This window comes from Myripristis murdjan, chromosome 20 (assembly GCF_902150065.1).
Source record: "Myripristis murdjan chromosome 20, fMyrMur1.1, whole genome shotgun sequence".
Lineage (NCBI taxonomy): Eukaryota > Metazoa > Chordata > Actinopteri > Holocentriformes > Holocentridae > Myripristis > Myripristis murdjan.
The window spans coordinates 9,383,724-9,406,609 of NC_043999.1; the positions used below are offsets into that span (position 1 = coordinate 9,383,724).

General features: G+C 42.0%; 1 protein-coding gene across 1 annotated transcript; it reads left to right on the top strand.

Annotated features, from left to right (window-relative positions):
- The first annotated feature begins 810 nt into the window (after positions 1-810).
- Positions 811-22,631, top strand: si:dkey-192l18.9 (F-box/LRR-repeat protein 7). Its single transcript, XM_030078826.1, has 4 exons — positions 811-1,360; positions 5,587-5,676; positions 19,687-20,304; positions 21,146-22,631. The coding sequence occupies exons 1-4, from the start codon at positions 1,324-1,326 to the stop codon at positions 21,880-21,882; spliced, it is 1,482 nt and encodes a 493-aa protein (XP_029934686.1). The 5' UTR covers positions 811-1,323; the 3' UTR covers positions 21,883-22,631.
- The last annotated feature ends 255 nt before the right edge of the window (positions 22,632-22,886 follow it).

Genomic DNA, 22,886 nt, shown 5'->3' on the forward strand with positions numbered 1-22,886 from the left:
CCACTGGTCATTTATTCCCAATGCATTGTCATTTTTATTTTATAATATTTTAAATTCTGAGACGAGATGTTTGGTACAGTGATGACATGAACTAGATGTGACACCAGACAAGTGTTTGTTTCTTTTATGGAAAGGAAATACTATGGTTTGTAATTACATTACTGCAAAGAATTAGTGAGTAACCTGTGTACAGCATTGCTGCGTTTCCTAGGTGCCAGCCAGAGCAGGAACCAATACAGTCCAAAATATGTGAGTAGGCCTAATCCAGCACACACTCTTAATTATATCAGAACTATGCCATCCAACACACAGAAGCAAGCTATGTGTTTTGCATCAACACTTCATCAGACAGAGAAAATTGCCTCTCCACCCATTGTGAATGGTAGAGATTTGGTATGAAATGAGAACCTCTGTATGCATCTCATCATTGAATTTGGGTCTGTTTTATTGGCCTAAATACCTCTGTTAGCCCACTGAAAGGCAAGCATTTGTCATTAAGTATGAAACCATTCCAACCATTCTTTCGGGGTTATTTATTTATGACCCATTTAAGAGGAGTTATTTCAGTGGGCTCTTGTTGATACAATAGCTGCAGTTCTCCATTCTGATTGGCTGGGACATCTGACGCTGATCAAATACCTGAAAGCACACCTGTGGCTGCATAACGGTACTTGTAAATCACACGAAAACCATACTAATGATTGTTCAAGGGCTTGTTTGTGACAGAATAGCATGACAGTCGATAATTATGTCTTTATGAAAATATTTACAGCATTCATTTGTTATAATTTCGCCTTCACCGCAGTTTTATAAAAGCAATAAGGACTCCGTGTCGTGCCTGTATCTCTTCAAAAATTCAGTGTAAAGCCCGGCCACATCTCCCCGTCCCTGGTCTGCGGTCTCTTTAAATCCAAATCCACTGGACGAGAGCTCCGCGTCCTCAAGAAAGTTGCTTGGCCGCTGTGACTGCCCGCACTCCAACCTGATAAACAGCTGCTTACCATTTAGGGCAGTTGAGAAAGTTTTTTTCTCGATACTCCTCGGATCGGGACCTTTGGTGAACGGCGCAGCTTTTCGGGGGAGATGTTTCAGAGGTAGAAAAGTCTGCGCTGCTGGACGCTGAAAGTCTGGGATCGTAGGTTTGCGAAATGCTGAGGCATTCTCTGCCCAACATCTGGATTAACTATTTGGAGTCAGAGTCAGCGGCCCTGCGCAAAACTCTGAATATCTAACCCCATCTCCTATGGAAAGACCGTCTCTTACTGTGGAATTTAACTCCTGTTGATAACTCGAGTTTTGCGCGTAGATTATGTATTCTTTAAAATGGGTGCGAACAATGGAAAACAGTATGGAAGCGAGGGTAAGTGCTGTAATTATCAGTAAAACATCTGCTCCCTTTTCTCTAAATGGAGCTATTTAAGAGCTTTTTGGCCCATAAATCCAGTCAAATGGCTCTTAATGGGTGGAATAACGGTGTTTGTGGCGAGTTGGTGTTGTTTGAGGGTGCAGCTAAATTGAAAATGCCAGCGTTAAACAATGCGCATTTTCTCGGGTCTGATGGGCTACCCTTGAAGTTGCCTTACAGTATAATTGAGCTAAAGCTATAGCGGCACTCATGCTATTCCCTCATTTATTTATTCCTATGATTTTTTCACTCCCCAAAAGTTTAGATCTAACATATGTATCGCTGGACACTCCATCCCACAGTTTTCAGATACAGTGTTCAGCTTTTGGGGATATGTGCTCCTGCAGTAAACTTTTCATCCTTAACTTTTTCATACTTTTTTTTAAAAGATGTGCAACTTTATTTTTTCCTCATGGAATCCAATGGCAGGGAGTGGGTAGTGACATCTGGCGGTCAAATTTCAAACAAGTCTGAAAGATGAATTCATTCCCAAACACTTTTTAAAGATGCTCTCTTTTATAGTAATCCCACACATTTCCCCAGGAAATATACTTTCCTAGTTGAACTTCTGGCCATCGTGTTCATGTAAAGACAGTTTCCTGAGTATTCCCACAGAAACATGGCCAAGCAAGTCTACTTGCACAGGGATTATTTGACTTGTAGTAGGAGCTGCTAGCACAATGTGAATGTTTATACACTTTAAATGTGAATAAAGGGACTTTTAAGCAAATATTTATCACACATCTCTGTCGCTTAAAAGCTGCAGATCTCTCACAGTCAACGTTTTCTTTTGTTTCAGCAGCAACCATGAGTCATCAAGGTAGTTGACAACAAATGAACAGTCAGCAGAGTCTTGTTCCATTTAAAAAAAAAAAAAAAAAAAAAAAAAAAAATTAAGGGATTTTTAAACAAAGGGTTATCCCTGCAATTCTAACTGAGTTGCATTGAAAAGACCAGTCTGTGTTTTTGCCATGTGGCCTACAAGTCTCTCTTATCTTAGTAGGAGCTAATTCCATAGATTTTTTTTCCAACCATTTAGCATGCTTGCTTGATTTGGATCAGTTTTGTGCTGGTACATCACTGCCATATGATACAAGCCCCTCTGGAAATGTATATCAGGCACACTGAAAACCCCAAAATGACTGCATTGCAAGGAATAGCCTACCATGCACATTTAGAGGCTGTCACAAATTTTTCTGAAGAGTTGCTTCAATGTCCTGTAATACCACACCTCTTACAATAAAAGGCCTCTTTTGCTCTCTAAATGGGGGATACACCTACATAGAGGGATTGTAAAGTCTTAATTTTTATGTTTATAAGGCTATAGAGTTTATATTTGCAGTAGATTGAAGTGGCTTGATGAAGAAACCCCCACCTCCTCATTTGATTGACATTTTAAGTTGCTGGTGTTTCAGGTATCCATGGTTGCATAAAAAATAAAATAAAATAAAATAAAAGTTTGTCCAATATTGCTCTGAACAGGCTCATACATACTTATGGATATAGTTTTTGTGTCTGTGTCTGAGTAGCTGCTTTGCTCACTACCACCAATATTCTAAAGTAGAGGCTGGAAACTCATCTTTTAGTCATCCAAATTATTTCTCAGAGAAGGCCGCTGATGCTCCAGAGACAAAAATGATCTCACTGACTGACCTCACTGGGCGAAGCCAAAGAACCGTTGGGTTTTCAGAGCTCAGTTTAGCTAACTGGCAACCTTGACTTGAACTTTTATTCATTCATCCATGACCATTGTGTTCATGATCTTGGAAGGTCAGCAGGTCATTATTTTTCTATCATCCCACAGCAGTGCAGGCTGTATTAAAATCAAACAGCTCAGTGGAAACACAGTGCTACTGCTCGTGTCACGATAGACCTCCAGGCTTTTTGTTGATGTGGAATTGCCACAAGTGAAGATGGTTATATTGGAGCTCTGACCTAATTTTCCCTCTTGAGATTGACTTTTTGTGTTGGTCGCACACATTCCACTTGCAATTTGTCATAATGTAATGTGCCATTTCTAGTTCTGGAGTGGAGTTTTGTGGATTTCCAAATATAGCCACTTTGCAGAAAAAGTGACACCATAGATGTGAGCATGTCTGGGGTGACTTCAGGGGCTTTTGAAGATTTTTAGGGTACATTATCTGACACATTGGATGACCATGGTTGTGATAAATCACCACAACATGGCTACTGGATAGTTCAATATTGGAAGAGGATGCTAACCAGCGGTATGCAGCATTATCCCGTATCTAAATTTAACACTACACTTTTGTAGCCTACAGCTGTCCATGCCAAGTATTCAAAGTATTCTGACATGCTTTCTCAAAAGAGAATAAAGCATAGGCTAGTATTTGTATTACAGTCAACCTGATAGCGTTGAAGACCAGTGTATCAGTTGCCAGTCCGAGATACTGCTGACCTTCTGTCCACATCTGTTTTCAAGTCCAACTCCACAATTAACTTCACTTTGGTCACAAAAATGCAGCAGCTCTCCTCCAACACATTATATAAGCATAAGACAGGAAGTTGGAGCTTTTGTCAAAGTTGGTTTTCCATTAAAGACAGCAAACAATTTAAGGCGCTGTGAGGTTCTTGGAATCCTGAAACCAGAAAAAAAACAAAATATAATTTCTATCTCTCTCTCTCTCTCTCTCTCTCTCTCTCTCTCTCTCTCTCTCTCTCTCTCTTGCTCTCACTCTGTTTTTTTGTGCCATGTTTTAGAATATGCCTGTGTGGTGCAGCCATATGCCTTATACTCTAGATTTTGGTAGAAGAGTGCTCTCAAGTGGACATCTGCAAGCTCCTCATTCATGCATGTCTGACTCATTTCTGAGGACTGTAGTGGAAGCCATAGCAGATGTGCTGGCTCAGTGATGTCACCGCAACATGTCGTTTATACCATACTCATACCATATGAGTTGCATTCATTTGGAGTAATTTTGTGTGTTTGCGCCTGTGTGTGCATTTTGGAGGGAGGAGCATGTACTCACAGGTTGCTGAATGGGATTAAACCTGAAATTTGTCAACCAACCATTTTCTTGCATATACATTATTACTAAGGTTGTTGACTCCCGACTCCTCTCTCCTTCACAAGCCGTCTTATTTACTTCTTTTTTTGGGAACTGTCGAGTCTATTTAGATGGTTGCACTTGACGTGCATGTGGGTGTGAGTGTTTGGGAATACCTCTCAGCCTGTCATGCTGGGTAAAAGGCACATACTTAGTCTCAGGAAAGCCACAAAGCCGCATTTATGATCTGACAGAGGAATGAAGTGCAATAAACAACTGCTCCACAGGCAGCTTGCAGTCCGCATAGCTTTCAAGTATATGGTTTTCCAGCAGCAAACAGGCACACATTGAAACAACATCTTGAAATTCACTTCTCCAATCAAAGATCACCAGCGTTATATCTTTAGTTGCAATACTCTGTATATGTATGCATTAATGCAAGCATGGCTCATATAGTAGAAGCTGTAAATCCGTGTAAAGGCGGTAGAAGGCCCTTCTGAGTGGCTGTTGTGCAGCCTGCATGACTCAAGAAGTATGCTGTTGATGACACGTCTAACTGTAATCATACATCACGTAGACTGAAGGCTTGTGTCTCACTCAGAACTCGGGAGTGTTTTCTCATTGGTTCCCCGTGGAAGCAAAAGCTAAAAAGGGACTTCTGGCAACTTTATTCTTCTTCCAAACATCAAGACGAGACACTTACTCAAACAAATGAGCAGGGACTTTGTGCATGTGCCAAGGCTAACTATTCATTCAGTTCTGAGGAACATAAAAGTCATGAACGGAGAAAGCGATTGGTCTCATTTTTCCTTGCACCTCATACATCCTTACCATACTAAAACATCATCAGTGTAAGACGGCGGCTCTTGAAAATGTAATGCCCTTATCTACAAAGAGAAATAGGTTCTCAGGGAATTTTGGAAAAACAAAAAGAGAATCATTTTCAGGTTGACATGCGAGGCTCTAGTTTTGCATACAAAGTGCTGTGCAAACATTCAAGTCGAGCGAGGAAGACACTAAATCTGGGGTTGTGAGCTGTTTACACAAGAGCAACACACAACAAAGTGCATGACGTTACGTTACTAAGCCGTAAGTCAGACATGCAGTTGTTTCATCACTTTAAATCTGCTCCACCGTGTGACTATAGCTTCTTTCTTGACATTTTCCCTGCAGGTAAAGGGAGCTCAAGCATCTCCTCTGACATAAGTTCGAGTACAGATCACACACCAACTAAAGCTCCAAAGAATGTGGCTACCACCGAAGGTAAGGCATCTGGTGCTCATTAACCAAACTCCCCTCCCTTCTTTCTTTCCCTCCTCTTCTCATGCCCCCACCCCTCCCATCCCACCTCCCCACATCCACTTTCTGTACTGCCTATTTTTGGAGAAACCTGTGTGTTCCTGGGATAACCCTAAATTGAAAACAAACTCACCGCTCCCATCTGAGCCTAGAAGCCAGAGGCATTCCTTGTGTGTTGTTTAAAAAAAAAAAAAAAAAAACACTTCTGGCTACTCATTGTGGAAGAATGCTTATCTAAACTGTGGTAATATCAGGCCTAAAGTGTTGCCAGCAAAGGGCGGTTGTGTGTGAAAGAGAAAGAGGGAGGGAGTTTGTAGGAGACAGAGATGGTGTGGGGAGTGAAAACGGGAAAGAGAGAGTCAAACTTCACCTTCTAGTTGTTGTTACTCTTCTCCAGCTCTCTGGCTCCCTCTCTCCTCCTCAGCTCCCTGCCTAACCAGGCAATCCTCCAACCTGGCAGCCTCACAGCAGGGAACTGCTCCTCTTTGTGAGTAGCGTATGTGTTACGAATGTAAACTGTATGCTCACTGTAATAGTTCAAAAATACTTTGCGGCTGACAGATGCCTTTTGAAGCCTCCTGTCAGCAGCTGTCTTGAATGAGGATCTGTCTGGTACATTTTTTAACAGTCTGCCAATCAAAGGAGTTGCCTTTTTTCAGCAGAATAAGACAAGCCACAGCGGAAAAAAGGCTCTGTTTTTCTTGAGTTCATGCTATGCTTTGTACAACTTTTCAAAGCTTCAGCTCTCATGGTTAAAGCTCAGAAAGTATTATAATGCCAGGTGCTAGATCCTCATGGTGTTGCAAAACCCTTATATCTCAAACAAGTCAGCTTCAGTGTAAACCTAATTGATTTTACAGTCAATTTTCAGTGGCTTGGCCTTTGAATGTTTCAAATATGTCTGGAATAGTATCAACTATCAGCTGCAGTGAAAGAGGCGTGACATGTCAGTGGGTGCATTATTTCATTGTTGACACACCCATGCATATTTTACTATTATCATCATTTTTATCAGCCAATTGAATTAGTACAGAAAACATCTACTCAGTGCAGTATTTCACCTTGGCTGTTGTTGAAGTTACAGTGGGATGGAAAGTTTTTGTTCTAAAATGCAGACTAAAGGTGGGATTGCCAGAAATCTCCTTGCATGGCGGAGCAGTTGTTGAGTAGTTAGTACTGATCAACAAGCCTCTCCACCACATGCAGGCACTTAATGCAGAGTTTGTGATAAGGCTATAAAATGTTTGTTATTTTACTTTTTAAACAATTTAGTGAATTTAGAATACATAAAGTGATGTCTCTGCCTTCCTCTGATGCACAAGTGATAACTGAGATTAATATCATGTCAGCTATATGGCATTATACTGTATCTATTTTTTGCTGTTGACACAGAATCCTCTCACCACTTACATATAGTTATGGCAAATGCATGCACACACACACTCACATACACACATACTCCTAGTGTGCATGCAAAGTCCTTGTGCATAGCCATCAACAATCTTAAATTTGCTTAGAGTGTGATGAATGGGGTATTCTTGTGGCTCCGGGTTCTCCACAAGAAAACAAATACCAGCCGTAGCCGGTAGTTGTAACTGTCACTCGGTTCAAGATTTCAAGGTGTTGCTGAGACAGAATAGAATGGAGCGGGGAGAAGAATGCATCAGGAAAACTCCTCACACATCATCAGATATAATTTTGGTTTCATGCGAAATGCGTGTGAATTAGTATGCTTGCTTTTCAGTATGACGGATTATCTGTGTGCTGCGACTGACTCGGGTTTTTTTTGTCAGTCCACCCTCCACATGGAGAGCTTTTCCCTGCTGGTCAGTTCAGTTTGGATTGTTCTGCAACACTCAGACAAGGCAGATTGTTGCTACTCATGTGGGGCGGAAGTGCTGACTCACTGGGATTTCTCCATCGAAGAGCTGCTGGAACCCCCAACCGAGGGATTAGGAGAAAATTATAATTGTCCAGAATGTGTCTGCTTGGAGAACAACCTGTGCAGATAGATATATAGAGTACAGACCGTGGCCAGTGGCTACCCGACCATAATTTCCCTCCTGTGTTATGACCGAAATTGTTATTTTTTTCTCCCTGCTAAGTGGGAGTAATTACATGGTCTGGAACCGCCACAGCCACAGTCAAATCCCCCCTCCTTAAACAGGCATACACACACATGCATGCATGCACATACGCATGCACACACCGACAGATCACATACTCCATGCCCACCCAGTCCTGTGGTCCGCTAAACTAATCAGGAAGCAGTCTGGTCTGTATCCCCACCACACGTTGGGAGTATTCAGATTAGAAGGGCCTAGTAAAATATTCTGCTGTTCATGAGTATTGTCGTTCTGCTGGACTTAATATTAATGGACCAGAAGATTTCATTTAACTAGGTGCATTTTTTGCCCTAATCTGTATTGGTGCATCAATACAAATGTATGTATTTTGGAATAATTGTGGCCTACTTACTCTTGAGACTAATTTACAACTGTGTGCAGACTGAAAGTAGGTCATTGCCCCTTTTCATTGCTTTGACATGTTTTCCCCACAATATCAAAACGAGGAAGTTATGCTCATTTTTCTTCATCACCAAGTTTGAAAACAAAAAAAGAGCCAGGGCAGTCATTTGGCTTGTTTTTGCAATGTGTCTCTGTTTTCATTTATTATTTAGAAGGGCTTGCGGTGGCCTGACCCAGTTGAGTTGCTTATTAGCTGCAGACTGAAACGCACAGTGCTGTACAGTAAATCCTTCCTGTGGGATGAAGTTGAGCGTCTCACAGCAGGGGTTAAACTGTGACCCTTTAGCGTCTGGGCCTCAAGGGTTTGCTTTGGCACACCCATACTAAGGGGTACCTCAGGAATGTGGCTCAGACATGGCAGTATCGTGCGGAGGCAAAACTGACAACACCCTTAGATGTTTTACTGCTATTTTGTGTCTTTGGGAAATCGCTGTTTTGATCCTGCTATATCAGCTGGAGTCGGTGTCAAGCTTCAGGCAGGGCTGGAACACACATTCACGCACGTTCAAAGCCGCTGTACTATGGAACGAACGCCTTCATCCATTTGTTATGGCACCAGGAAGGTAGTTGAGAAACAGTGAACGGTGGGAACAATGCACATGCCTACTTCCTCTCTGTCTGCCAAGGACCAAAAACCAGTGATAACAGCAAAGAGGAAGAGCTCCTCTGTGTGCACACCAGAAAACAAGATTACAATGGAAACATGTCAGCACTTCTATGCAAATTAAATATTAGAAATCACCAGTCCCTCCAGATTACTCTTCATTTTATGCTGAAAACCAAACAAAGTCTACCTATAAAACCAGCATGCAGGTATCTAATCAACATTATGTTTTGATTAGCTGGAATGCCAATGTTTGGGCAGATAGAAGATAATACTGGACATTTTTTAGGCCCTGTGCCTCTTAAAATAAAATAAAATAAAACAGAATAACTATGCAAAACTAGTCTTTAGTATTGAGCCTATGTATTTTGACAGCATTATTCTGAAAGGTGTTGGAAGCCTTAACATTTTTATCAGTGGGTGAGGTTTCTCAGATATCCAGTAATAGTAGCATAACCATTTCTGCAGTCTTTTCAAGAACGTGCTTCTTTGATTTAATATTGATTTTTGTTTAAGACTCGTTATTTTATTTAACTTCTGTTTGATTAAAAAAAAAGTTAATTAAATACTCACTGCGAGTTATACTACCTGTGTAACAGTTTAACAAATGCACAGTTAAAGTGTGTACAGGTAATTTTGATCTCACACTTGACCTTTTGGATTAATGTACAATTAATGTACATAAAACATTTAATTTAGCAGATATAAGAAGCAGAATTGTGTGAATTTCAGTGAGTCAGTATTGTGATATTAAGGCTACAGCCTAGAGGCAAATCTAGTCACCTATTAACCAGCATATCTGAAATACATCATGTTTTGATTAGCTCTTGTAGCTTCCCAATGATGGCTGTACAACCACAGACTCAAATCTAATATTGCAAATAGCCCCATAACATTGATCAGCTGCAGTTCACAGTATTCCCACGTTGGCTGTTCTGAGGTCAGACTCCGGGTCAGCTGTGCAGTCCAAACAGCTCAGCAGGAGAAAGCTACTGTCTCCAAGATGTTAATATTTTTGCCCTCCCAAGGGCGACAAATCCCCTGCACTTCATCTGTAAACGAACTCCATGCTCTGATGTCACGTTTAGTGGTGTTTACTCAACTTGATATATAGCATTTCAGTGTTGATTTTTGCTACGCCAAAAGTGAAAGAGGCTGGAATGAGGTGTTTGTGTCTGTCATTGTCATCAGGGCATGCACTGCTGTGAAAAGATCTAACTGGGTATCCTCTACTGGTGTTGTAAGTCAAACATTTATCATTCATCAGTGCTAACCATTGCAGTATATCTGAGCCAAACAATAATATGGACACTGGGCAAACCTCAAGCAAGTGTGACAAATTCATCACTTCAGAGCCTCGCCGAGACTTTGTGCTGCATTTGCTGTGCGGCTCGACAGCTGCACTGAAAGAAGCTCCAACAGCCTGAGAAGTTTGTTTTGTTTGAAGAGGAAGCTTCACTGTTTCTGCAGGGAAATGTTTGGCAGGTGAGACACTGCCAGTGTTACAGATCTCAAATGCTGTGTTTGATTGCTCATGGCAGATTAGGAGGAGCAGGGTTTGAGATTTCTTTGATTTCATGCACAGACGTTCAGAGCCTGAAGAAGTTTTGTGCTCGCAGACTGCGGGCAGGATTGTTGGAAGACAAACCTGTCAGTTTTCTCCATTTCAAACTCGGACACAAAGCAGCACAGAGTAGTTATTTTAAGACTTTTTCAGCATGCCCATCTGCAGCAGTTATAAACAGAATTATCGATGGTTTACTTCTGTTGCAACCTAATTCTTCTTAGAATTTGCCTATTTGAGGGGAACACTGAGAGGAAAAGAATGTCAATGCTGTTTTCCCCATATTTTCTCCATCAGCTGTCCCGGGCCCTCCCCCTTCCCTTCTCTCTGGCTCCTTGAGCCAGGAAATTTGAGAGAAAATGCACAGAAAAGGGCGGCGAAAGAAAAAGAAAACAAGTGAAAGCCATTTACTGAAGGAGGAGGGGAAGGAAGGCAGTTTAGCAGTGCTCCATCTCATAACTCTTCTCTGATTACTGCTTAGTCTTCTTATTCTCTGTCTCAGAGAGGAAACACAGTCCCACTTGTTTTGAATGCATTTGCCATTTTAGTTTCTTCAACTGAATCCCATTTTTCAATACTATTACTAGAGCACGTTGGACAGGGCTTGGGATACATGCCACTTGGCCGAAACATATGCTTGCTGCCTATAAGATTTTGGCTCACAAGTGATGTTTTTACTATTATACACCTGGGTCTTTGGGCTTTTATGTGGCAATATGACCGCAGTTGTGGACCAGCTGAACTGACACATCGGACTTCATGTACTCCTTTTCACTCTGTGGCTTGTCTCATTACGTAAGCAGGAAAGCTTTAGCTGTGGCTGAAGCTGCAACAGTATGTAGATGAGAGGGAAATTATGGCTCCCTGCTCAACGCTGTTCTTCAAAGGTCTTCGGCAGAATAAGTGGTGTTTTATAGAACCATCACTGTTTCAAGAACCACCTGTTAATAGACTCTTTTTATTTGTTTGAGGATCTTTTAGTGGCTCCATATAGTACCAGGTCCTTCCATAGAGTAAAATGGTTACTCAGTGGTTTGACTAAATACTTCCCTTCTGCAGTCAAACAAAGTAACATTTACTTTTCTGTGCTTAAAATATTGATCTTTTGCATTTGATGATTTATGTTCTTTCACTATTCGGCATCCATGCTGTGCGGCAAAACATGTTAGACTTATCCAGCCCAGTATGGTTCTTAAAAACAGGTAATTTTGTTGAATTGTATTCAAATGAATTGCAGCATTTCCTCAATTTCTTATGCCTTATTTATAACATAAAGGCCCTATGAGGAACCTAAAGAGTTTTTATAGTGCAAAAATGGCACTGCGACTATACAAGGCAAAAAAAGACTTTCCAGAATTACAGTGAAGCCTTTTTGTCAAGCGTGTATAGCTTCACATTTTTCAGTTCCACTGAAGTGAACATTGCTTTCGAGTTTCCCAAGTCGTTGCACCTCCCTTTTTCTGCTGCTTTAACCACATGAGATCATTACATTTGCTCCTCATCATAACCAAATCAACTCTTTGGGTTGGTGTACGCTTTTCCACTCCTGTCTGATCTGCAGCTCTTTTGTGTTGTGCATAGCCAGTGTTACCTCTCTTATTTCTCATGGCCGTAACTCCACACACTGTTCACACACACCGGAACCAAAACTAGGAGGGTAAATCTATAGAATGCACACTCAGTATCCCCTGCATAGATCTTTCCACCTCCATTTCCCTATCTTGACATCCTGATTTAACAAAACATCACATCACCTTCTTATATTTCAACCTGAAGGATTTAAAGTCTGGATCTGTTTTGTCTCCTGCGCCAATTTGCTGTTGGAATCTGGACTGTCATCTCCGTTCTGGAGAATTAATGCTCTGATAAATAGTTGTCCATACAGCACACAACCCCTCCCTGAAGTGGTGACTTTGAATAGAACAGAGCAGTCCTTTAGGCTTGGCTTTCAGATGTCTGACTGTCTGCAGTCCTCCTTGGCAAGGGATTTACAAAGTGAAGACGGCAATGTGGTGAGAAGTTTGTGTCCTTGGAACAGATAGTAGGGTCTTCCGAAGCACAAGTCTGCCCTGAGGAAATTAGTAGTGTTTTTTTTGGGGGGATGCATGTCAAAGGACTTGGCACACATGCAGAGAAATCTGGTGCTGCACAAGTTTCAAAAATGTCTTGCTTTAGTGTGGGAGACTAGTTGCAGCCCAGACATAGGGGAGCGATGGGGGTTGAGAATTCTGTTTCCTGTCCTAGTGTGCACATTGTAAAGAAACCACCAGGCCCTATTGTCTTTCAGGTTGTCCAGTGACGCAAGACTTTCCTGTAGTGAAGGCTTGCTGATAGCCAAGCCGCCACACTGTACAGTAATATCAACTTCCATGTATTCAATAAAACACGAGATAGACCCAGATGTTTTTTATCCTAATAGCACTCTTTCTGCGTTTCTGTCGGATGTTTTCTTTGAAAAAAACGAGGCAAATGGGTTTGCAGACCTGATTTTTATGGTTGAGAAATTTAAATGCATGCATTATGGGCATTGTGCATTGCGTCGCTTTCAATAAAATCACTGCTCCGTGGTTACTGCTTATTAGCTTATACTCTCTGTGTAACTCTTAACTGCCCCTAGCTGATTTGGAAGATATTTGCTTTGCGCTATTTCTGACCACTTAGGATTAGGAAATGAGTGTCACTGATTTCCTGACTTACTGTACACCACGCTATCGTATACTGTAACCCCACCCCATGGACTTGGCAGGAAGGAGCTGAGTGGAGGAGACTGAGGAGCAGGAACATGTCACAGGGCTAATGGCATTGAGGTAATGGATTGGTCTGTTCTGCCAGATGCAGCAGTAATAATCCCACTAGCTCCAGACAGGGTCTTAGCAGAGCTTCACAGCACTGCAAGATCCTGAATTGAATCCCTTTAGCTTTAGTTTATGACCAGACTGCGTCAAAGTCTGGGTTGACCCTGCCTGTGCACTTGTCTCAGTCTCTGGTAAAGTCTGCAGGCTCTTTTGCCAATTTATCTTCCCTTTTTCTTCTCTTCTTGCTTCTCTTCCTTTTTTTTTTTCTTCTGAGGCCCTGAAACGATTCCCTGAAATCTCTCACTCCCTCTGTTTTCCCTCCGCTGGCTCGATATCTGTTTGTGTGCAGCACTTCTGTGAAATAAATCACAATTTGTGTCATTTACAACACTCTGAACAATCAGCTAAGGCTCTTCATCATGCACTCATCTTGTCTTTTTACTGATGATCACTGATTGATTTACATTAAACTTTTGCTATCAAAGGATAATCCACATGTGGCCCAGAAGTTGGGGTAAAGCTGATGTTAATTGGATCCTGCTGTGGGGACTGCTGTGGATCATCACAGATTTGGGCATTAGTGGCAAATGATTTCAGCCAAGTATGCCTTGCTGTGGCTATATGCACATTCAAAATGCATGAGCCTCCCTTTCATTTCCCACTGCCCCGTTGTTCTTTGTCCAGGCTAAAGACCAGATGTTCGACTATTTTCCTTCTGATTTCCCGAACCAAAATGAATCTTCCACCATCTGCACTCCCAGCACCTTCAGGAGAAGTTTAACCAGCTGCACGATATTTGTCCTGTAAAATATCGATTTGCAAGCTGTGTAGAGATGTAAAACACAGCTCCACTGCCTTCAGTATAGATTTTAATAATGATTGAACATCACAGATAACTTCATTCGCTCATGCTCAGGTAACTGTTGTTATATCCTTCTACTTTGTCCATCATTTCCAAAAAAAAAACAAAAAAACAATGATAACTTTGATAGCTGCAATTGTTTTAGGTCTATTGGTAGAAATTATTCAAACTGCCCAACTGTTGATAATAGTATTAGTATTTCTTTTCTCAGACAGTACAATAGTCGAGAGGCTTACTGTACATACAAGACACAGTGGAATGGATTTTGTGGTGGTCCTGGATTTTTTCCCAAAGAAATAGAGCATTTAGAGCACAATCTGTTTCCAGATGTGAGGATTTTAACCTTTATACCCTCTCAGGCATGACAATACACTCTCAGTACCTGGAGGATTGTGATAGTTTCTTATTGCGGGTACAGCAATTTGTTTCATCTTTATCTTTGTGCTATGTCTGGAACTTTATCGCCTGCACCCTCCTTATATATCAGGCCATGGCTCTTTATTTACACAAGCCAACGGTGTGCAGTGGAATAATAATGAATTTGGCTTGTTAAAAGCAGTGTTTACATGGCTTTAAAAGATTGTGTGCATTTCTCTTACTCTTGGGACTGGACCGAATGTTTTTAACCAGTATAACAGACAACATGCAGATCCACAGAGAGACATTCTCTCAGCTCAGCCTCTTTAACTCATACTCCATGTAGTGGAGGCTGACGGACGCAAAAGGATGGAATCTACAATTTGTTGCAAAACTCTGTTTTTAATCAGGCTCACAAATTATAACTGCTGAGGTTGGGCGCCACTGCAAACAGTAGTGTGTGTTGTTTGGTGAGAATGTCGGTTTCAGTACTATTCTGCAAGACCAGCTCTTAAAAATGGACTGCAACTGCAGAGTGCACACAGCAATAATGGTCACTGGTGTTTTTCAAAAATAGATGCCTGAGTCAACCAGGCGACATCACCAGCGTGTTTCCGGGAAAACTTCATTCTTAGATATCATCCTCTCTTGTATCCATCTTCTGAAATGAGACTTCTCCTGAACAAAGCCCAGCAGCTACGTATCTAAAATATATTGCAACAAAGCAAATGGAAAGCTGTCTTCATTTAACTTTTCCCACCAGCTGTGTGAATGTGTGGTTGGAGGGAAGGGGGGAAATGTACTCTAATTAGTAGCACTGTGATTCTCCTGGCTTGGAACGCTCTTGTGATCAGTGACACATGTAATTACGCAATTTGGATGTTGCTCCTTGGCCAGTGGCAGATGAGTTTGTCTCCTGCGTGCAAAATCCACTGCATTAGCCTGGATTTGGATAATAAAAGTGTGCCTCACTCATCCATCAAAACTAATGGTTCAAGTAATGTTTCTGTATCAGGCATGCACAAGGCTCCAGAAAATCTGATCTTTTACGGCATGTTGTGACTTTGGCACTGCAAGACCCAAATATGCAGATATTTTGATACCACTTTGATCCCTAAATTTGGCCTTTAGCCAGACGTATATCATATTATCGATATTCATATTATTTAGTGAAGCAAACAGAATTGCACAGGCGCCTTTGGACCAGATGTCAAGAGTATACTGACTCTCACTTGTTTGTATAGCGCTGTGCAGCACAGTGTGTGGTGCGAGTCATGTTGGATAAATCCACAAACACTAGGTATTAACTCAGGAATCTTCCAATATTTATGAAGTTCTTGAATAAACACAAGGGCTTACAACCACCATTGCCGTCATGAAATATTTAGACAGGCGTGTGAAATTTGAAATAGATGAGGTATTTAATCAGTTTTGACCTCAGACCGTAAAATCCTTTGTGTAAGCTATGAAATGTAACACCGTCAGCAGAAGCCATTCGAAGGCACCACAGACCAAGTCAAATTAGATGACTTTTTGAGAGTAACCTATTCTTATTGGTGTTTAATGCTCAACATGCCGCTTATTTCAAGTAGAACACTTTATAGATAGACCACCCACAAGAAAGCCGTGGATTCAAACCCGAACCGAGGTCAGCCATAGCCCTCGAGGACCCTAAACTTCAAACATCCTCGTGAAAGCTAAATGAAATGTGTTCACCGCAAACCGAATTGCAGATTTTTGACGTGCCCAAGTGTTTGATGCCGGTCGGACAGTGGCGCTCATGTTTATTTTGATTGCGTTTGTGTGCGCGAGAGCTTCGGGGCATTACAAGAGGGAGTTTTAAAGTTGTGCTTAGCTGTGAATCTGAGGACATGTTCCCCCGAGAGGATGAACCTGTGGATGTCATCAGAAGCAGACCTGGAATACAGATCTGCAGGACAGTCTTTAGGAGTGTCACTGCCCGCCCGTCTGTCCTAGCACACAAATCTACATGACAGGCGCAGGACACTGTCCATTAGTCATGTAAATGCTGACATACCTCATAGAACCAGCTAGCTGTCTGTCTGGAAACATCAAATAACCAACTTTCCTGAATCTACATGACTGGCATTATAAATTAATGGTGCTCTGTCTTCATCCCTGAACATGCACATGTTAATACTCAGTCAGTTCTGTTAAAGTATTAATTAAGTGACCTAATGTTATGTTAATGCATTGTTGTCACAGTGTTGATACAATCCAACTATTAGTATTCCAATTTTTGTATTATTTTAACTTGTACATGTTTTTAAATGTTAGTGTAAAGTGAGATATTTAACATTTACTCCTGAAACCTGAATGTTGTCCAAAATAAAATAAAATAAATCTCACTAATGAACGAATTAATTTTTGAAGGTATCAGCTTCTAATATCACTAAATTAACACCAAACAAGCATGGAAGATGACCAATGGCGAGGAAAGGCGATTTTATTTCTATAGCATATTTCATACACGGAGCAGCTCAATGTGCTTTACATAAAAACAAGAAAAGTGAAAGCAATTCAGAAGAAACAAACATTTCAAAGAAAATAAGAAAATCCATACAATAAAAAAAAACATTGCAGAAGAAAATAATAAATTAAAATCATTATAGTTAATAAATAGATTTAAAAAGTGCAGAGAAATGGAAAGGCAGAAAGAAAGAAAAAAGCTAGACTAAAATGGAGCATAAAATAGGAGTACAGCAAAAAAAAAAAAAAAAAATGAATTGCTTTAAAATGATAACAAATTAAAACACTACTACAATGCAGTTTTCCATCTAAACAGCGTGGATTTTTAAAAATAATTTCACATGTGTAGTTTGTTGTTAAGGCCCAGGGATTATGTTGAGCTAATTTATGCTCTCAAAGGTTGCCAAGCCACAATGCGCACGATCTTAGAGCAGTGGCTTGGAGAAGAAGCTCCAGCCCCTTCATTTGAGTGACAGGCTAAATTACAGGTGTCTCAGGCAACCATACCATCTACTTCCATTAGTTACTAGAATTTCCAGCACAATATAATTTTGTAACACAAGTAACTTACAGTAGCTAGACCAGCTAGTGGCCTAACTTGAGTAAGAAAAAGCTGCAAAATATTTTCTGATTTTTTTTGTTTCTAGCGTACAAAAGGCTTCTCCTGTTTTAATGTGGAGTCTCCTGTTGAGTTTTCTTTACTCCATATTACAGTCGTGTTTTCGTGTCTTTGCCCTCCCAAACTCAGCTGTGTATTACTTTTTCCAACATGGCCATTGAGCGAGCAGAAAGGAAAAAACAACCTGGAACAGTGCACAGGCTAATCCTAATCCCTCCCTCTGCACACAACATTGTCTACGCCATCACTTCCATGCTCGTGGCATGATCGTGTGTCCTCGTGCACAGCTTTGCAACCATGTGATGAACGTTTTTGTAGAATAGGCACCCACTTTGCTCACTCATGCTGCCCATGGCAGCAAATAACCCCCCTTTACGGGGGGTTATTTGTCCAAAATGGAAAGATTGCATTTGGGGATTAAAGTCTTAAGTTGAGAACAATTCCAACAAGTTTGTTTTCATCAAAAAGACTCGCTCAAGAGAAGAAATTGATTAAATCCTAAGCATTCCCCAACCTTCACATAACAGCAAGAGGTCTCAGACATAAGATATCTATTTAGATAGATGATAATACCAAGTTTCTGGTTGATACATGCCTTCAGGTTTCCCCAGCCACAGGTGACATCATCATCCTTGTGACTGCTTTCAAAGGCTTTCGGTGATGACTATCAATCCGAGTGAACTCTTCAAGATTGGACAAGGAGGATTGGAGAGGTGATGAGGAAACATAGATAGCATCGGAGGAGAGCACTCAGTGTCCCAGTGTGACGGGTCGACCCCAGAAATCAGATCTAGCGCCCCAGCGGTAGAAGGCGGAGGTCTCCACCGTCTCACGCCACGGTGATGGGATCCAGCCACCGCTTCTCACGGCTGCGTCTCCAAATGTGGCGGCAATCAGCGCACATCTGTCAGGAGGGCCTCAGTGTTTACACAGGGCTAACCGTACATTGTCAGCCACAGCACCAAACCCCTCAGCTGCTCGCTTTGAACCCACCGAGTCCCTCTGATGAGGAGGCCCTGTGACTGCTGCCCAAGTGCCTGGAAGATAACCTTGACACTTGATGTTTTTTTGTTTTTTTGTTTTTTTTCTTCCACACACAACCCAAAATGTGATAACAAGATCCAAGGAAAGCATAACACTTTCCCACTGATGATGAATGCCTTTGTGGCTGCAGCAGCATCTACACTTGAAGGAAAAATCCACTATGAAAAACAGCTATTGATAAACCTTGCATCGCTATACCTATTTTGCATTGTGATATGTATTTCTTATTCTCATGCATAAATGGTCCCATGTAGACTGATATCATGTTGATGTATTTTCCATTACAGCTACAATAGAGTTTAATTAGAGAGCCAAATTTCACTGATCTAAAATCTTCATGGGACATGGCAGGTTGTGGAGTCAGTCCTTCAGAATAAAAGAGGGAGGGCTCTTGCTAGTCTCACCATTTTGCACCAATATTCAACAATCATTCATTCAACCCATCACAGAGGAGGAAGAGATAATAATTTCCACAGTCAATCGCCCACAATACAATGCAGCCACATGACTTGTTGCATTTTGACCAAGGTCTGCACCACCGGCTTCTTCTCAGCTGGAAGCTCTCTTGCTCTTTGTACATCTGTTGTTATCATCCATTGCTCTCTCCACCTACATGTAAAGTCCACAGATGAATAGTACAAGCCTGTTGTCTGTAAGTTGCCAAAAGTATATGTAGGAATATGTAGGAAATCACCAACTGATTTAGAGGAGGCATGCTGAGGGGAGAGTGGATACATTAAACAGAATTACAAGAGTTACAAGAAATAACCTCTGGGATGCACTGAACATCACAGATTGATGATATTTAACAGTGTAAGAGAACCCGAGGGTAGAATTTTCCTGTAATAGAAGAAGTTGATGCAGTAGGTCCCACATTCAGGGCATCCTTTTTGGGAGTATAGGTATGATTAATGACATAAACTGTTAAATAGGAAAACTAAATTTCAAACAATAACCGCATTACATAAACTTGTATCTGGGTTTTACATTTGGTTGATATCTAAATTTTCATCTCTATTATGTCTTTTTGCATTCTTATATTAAATCTCTCTGTCTGCCTGTCTGTCTCTCTATCTCTTTATCTGTCTGTCTTCTTATCCAATATGTTCAGGTTTGGACTCAAGCACTCGGACACTGAGCACCCCCAGCCCTGGTCTTATCCTCCCGTCCAAGTCATCCTCTCTCTCCTCACCAGCTCTCTCCAGCAACGGGCACGAGACCAACTCCTCCTCTTCTTCTTCTGCCCCTGCTGAGACTGTCGCCGTTGTCCACCCTCAGCCGGGCACCCACGCACGCTCCCGACAATCCAAAAGCCACCACCACGCCCCCATCGACCTCCTCCCGGACCACACCCTCCTGCAGATCTTCTCCCATCTCCCCACCAATCAGCTGTGCCGCTGTGCACGTGTGTGTCGGCGCTGGTACAACCTAGCATGGGACCCTAGACTGTGGAGCACCATCCGGCTAACCGGAGAGCTGCTGCATGCCGACCGCGCCATCAGGGTTCTTACGCATCGACTGTGCCAGGACACCCCTAATGTCTGCCTGACCCTGGAGACGGTGGTGGTCAGTGGCTGCAAAAGGCTCACCGACCGGGGCCTGCATGTGGTGGCTCAGTGCTGCCCTGAGCTACGTCGCCTGGAGGTCGCCGGCTGCTATAACATCTCCAACGAGGCTGTGTTTGAGGTGGTGTCTCGCTGTCCTAACCTGGAACACCTGAACCTCTCAGGTAAATAAAACACAAACACATTTCAGAAGCACTCATTTGCTTGTCATTTTGTATATAAAACTGAAATTCCATAAGGCAACAAGTTAAAACAACAACAGAAGCCGTCTCCACCCGATTACTGACTTAGGGCAGGCTTAATCACATTTCTTCTGAGGAGTGGCTGCTACCTTACATCACACACATCTGCCGACCCTACTTTAAAGAATTCTTCTTCTCGGTCCTTCTTGGCCATTCTTCCTGAAGCTGGTAAAAACATTAGAGGACCAGAAGAAGCTCTGCCAGCCTTAAGCTCCCATGTGGGAGAAGAAAGGCTTTCTTTAGCTGAGAGTAGGACTTACCTCAACATGAGTAAGAGGACCAGTCTGTTGCTTTCATTAAGGAAGTGACACAAAAAACACTGACTTGGACAGGGCCTTGGTGGCAGAACAAAGTCTGCACCATTAGCAAGAGGAAGTGGGCCCTTTGTTGTAAAAATAGCTTCAAACTCTTGCGGTTTTATTTAAAAGGCTCAAAATAATGAAATGAAGTATATTTCTTTAACTGGAAAGGCTATCTGCAGACATTTTCTTCCCTGAAAACCGACTCCTTTTTGGTTTTCTTCAAGTTGTTTGCAGTTAGACGTTTTTTTTTTTTTTTTTATGCCTGTAGTTCAGTTCATTGCAGGCCCTTGGCCAAAAAGAGCAAGCTTTACTCTGGCACCCTCAAGTGGCGTGTCCTAGCTTTGCTTAGTCTTCAGTACCAGGAGTACCTGTGCCTATATACATGGGAGATAGAGTGTTTTTTTTTTTTCTTTGATTTTTGAATGAGATTTAGCCATAAACTCTGCTTACCCTTCCTCCAGGCTGTTCCAAGGTGACATGCATCAGCCTTACCCAAGAGGCCTCACTCCAGCTGTCCCCACTGCATGGCCAGCAGATCTCCATCCATTATCTGGACATGACTGACTGCTTCTCCCTGGAGGACGAGGGTTTGCGCACTATTGCCTCCCACTGCCCCCGGCTAACACATCTCTACCTGCGTCGCTGCACCAGGCTGACAGATGAAGCCTTGCGTCACCTGGCTCTCCACTGTCCTTCCATAAGGGAGCTCAGCCTCAGTGACTGCCGCTTGGTTGGGGACTTTGGCCTGCGTGAGGTAGCCCGCCTGGAAGGCTGTCTGCGCTACCTGAGCGTGGCCCACTGTACTCGCATCACGGATGTGGGCATGCGCTACGTAGCTCGCTACTGCCCGCGTCTACGCTACTTGAATGCGAGGGGTTGCGAGGGGTTGACGGACCACGGCCTGGGCCACTTGGCCAGGAGCTGCCCCAAGCTCAAGTCTCTGGATGTGGGTAAATGTCCCCTGGTGTCGGACAGTGGGCTGGAGCAGCTGGCTATGTACTGCCAGGGCTTGAGGAGGGTCAGTCTGAGGGCCTGCGAGAGCGTGACAGGCAGAGGACTTCGGGCTCTGGCGGCCAACTGCTGTGAGCTGCAGCTTCTCAACGTGCAGGACTGTGAGGTGTCACCAGAGGCACTGCGATTTGTCAGACGCCACTGCAGGCGCTGTGTCATTGAGCACACAAACCCCGCTTTCTACTGAGATAGGGGGGATTTGGATTGGCCTTCTGACAAGTGGATGTTTTAATATTCCTGCAATGATGTTGGTTGGCAGATTTTAAGGGCTGATGTGTCAGAGCTGGTTGTAAACTGGTGTGCAATATTGGCCAGAGTTGTTCTTTTAAATCTGCATGGTTGTTGATAATGCTGTCCTTTGAAAATACTTCAATAGAATGTATTTAACGTATTTATCTGTAAAAAGGTGGAGAATTACAGTGTTTCAGTGTATTACCTTTTGTTCCACGTCACCATTTGCAATGTAATGACTATGCTACAACATTGAGCACTGGGTACAGATGTGTTACCGTGTAAATGCATTTTAATATACTTTGTTTTTCTGTTCATCATCACTTTAAGGCCCTGAAACATAATCAGTATCATACATTACTACACTTATTTATAAACAGCAAGTATCTTCAAAATAAACCACTAAGAATGTAGCTAATCCATCAACAAAAGCAGATCTGGTCTAAAATATAACCTTGTCATTTTCACTAAGTACTTCAAATGTTCTTCCTTTATGTTATGTGCATATGCACTTTAAGCAATTTTACTGACAATCACTTCCACTGAGCTCAAAGTGTTATATTTCAGATGATTTTGTCAATTTAAGTACTATTGAGTATAGTTCATCACTAGCCAGAGGAATCTCACTGCCAAATACAAAAAAAAGTGGTATGCAATCATTGTTTAAAATGAACAGGAACACATTGCTGCTATAACTGCGCCAATAAATGCCTTCAAAATCTGTCCAACTCTGAGTGTTTTATTGCACCATTTATTACCAGACAGGGTTTCCAGACATATTACTTAACTGTAAAACATTTAAGGTCGCTTATGTGTTTGTGAGCATGATAACAAGCACATAATCAGGAATATGTAACCACAAATATGAAGTAATACTATATATGGACTCATAAATAGGGTTGCATTCCCCTTTAAGGAATTAACTGTGTGGCTCAAAGGGTCAAAGTGTCTATATGCACA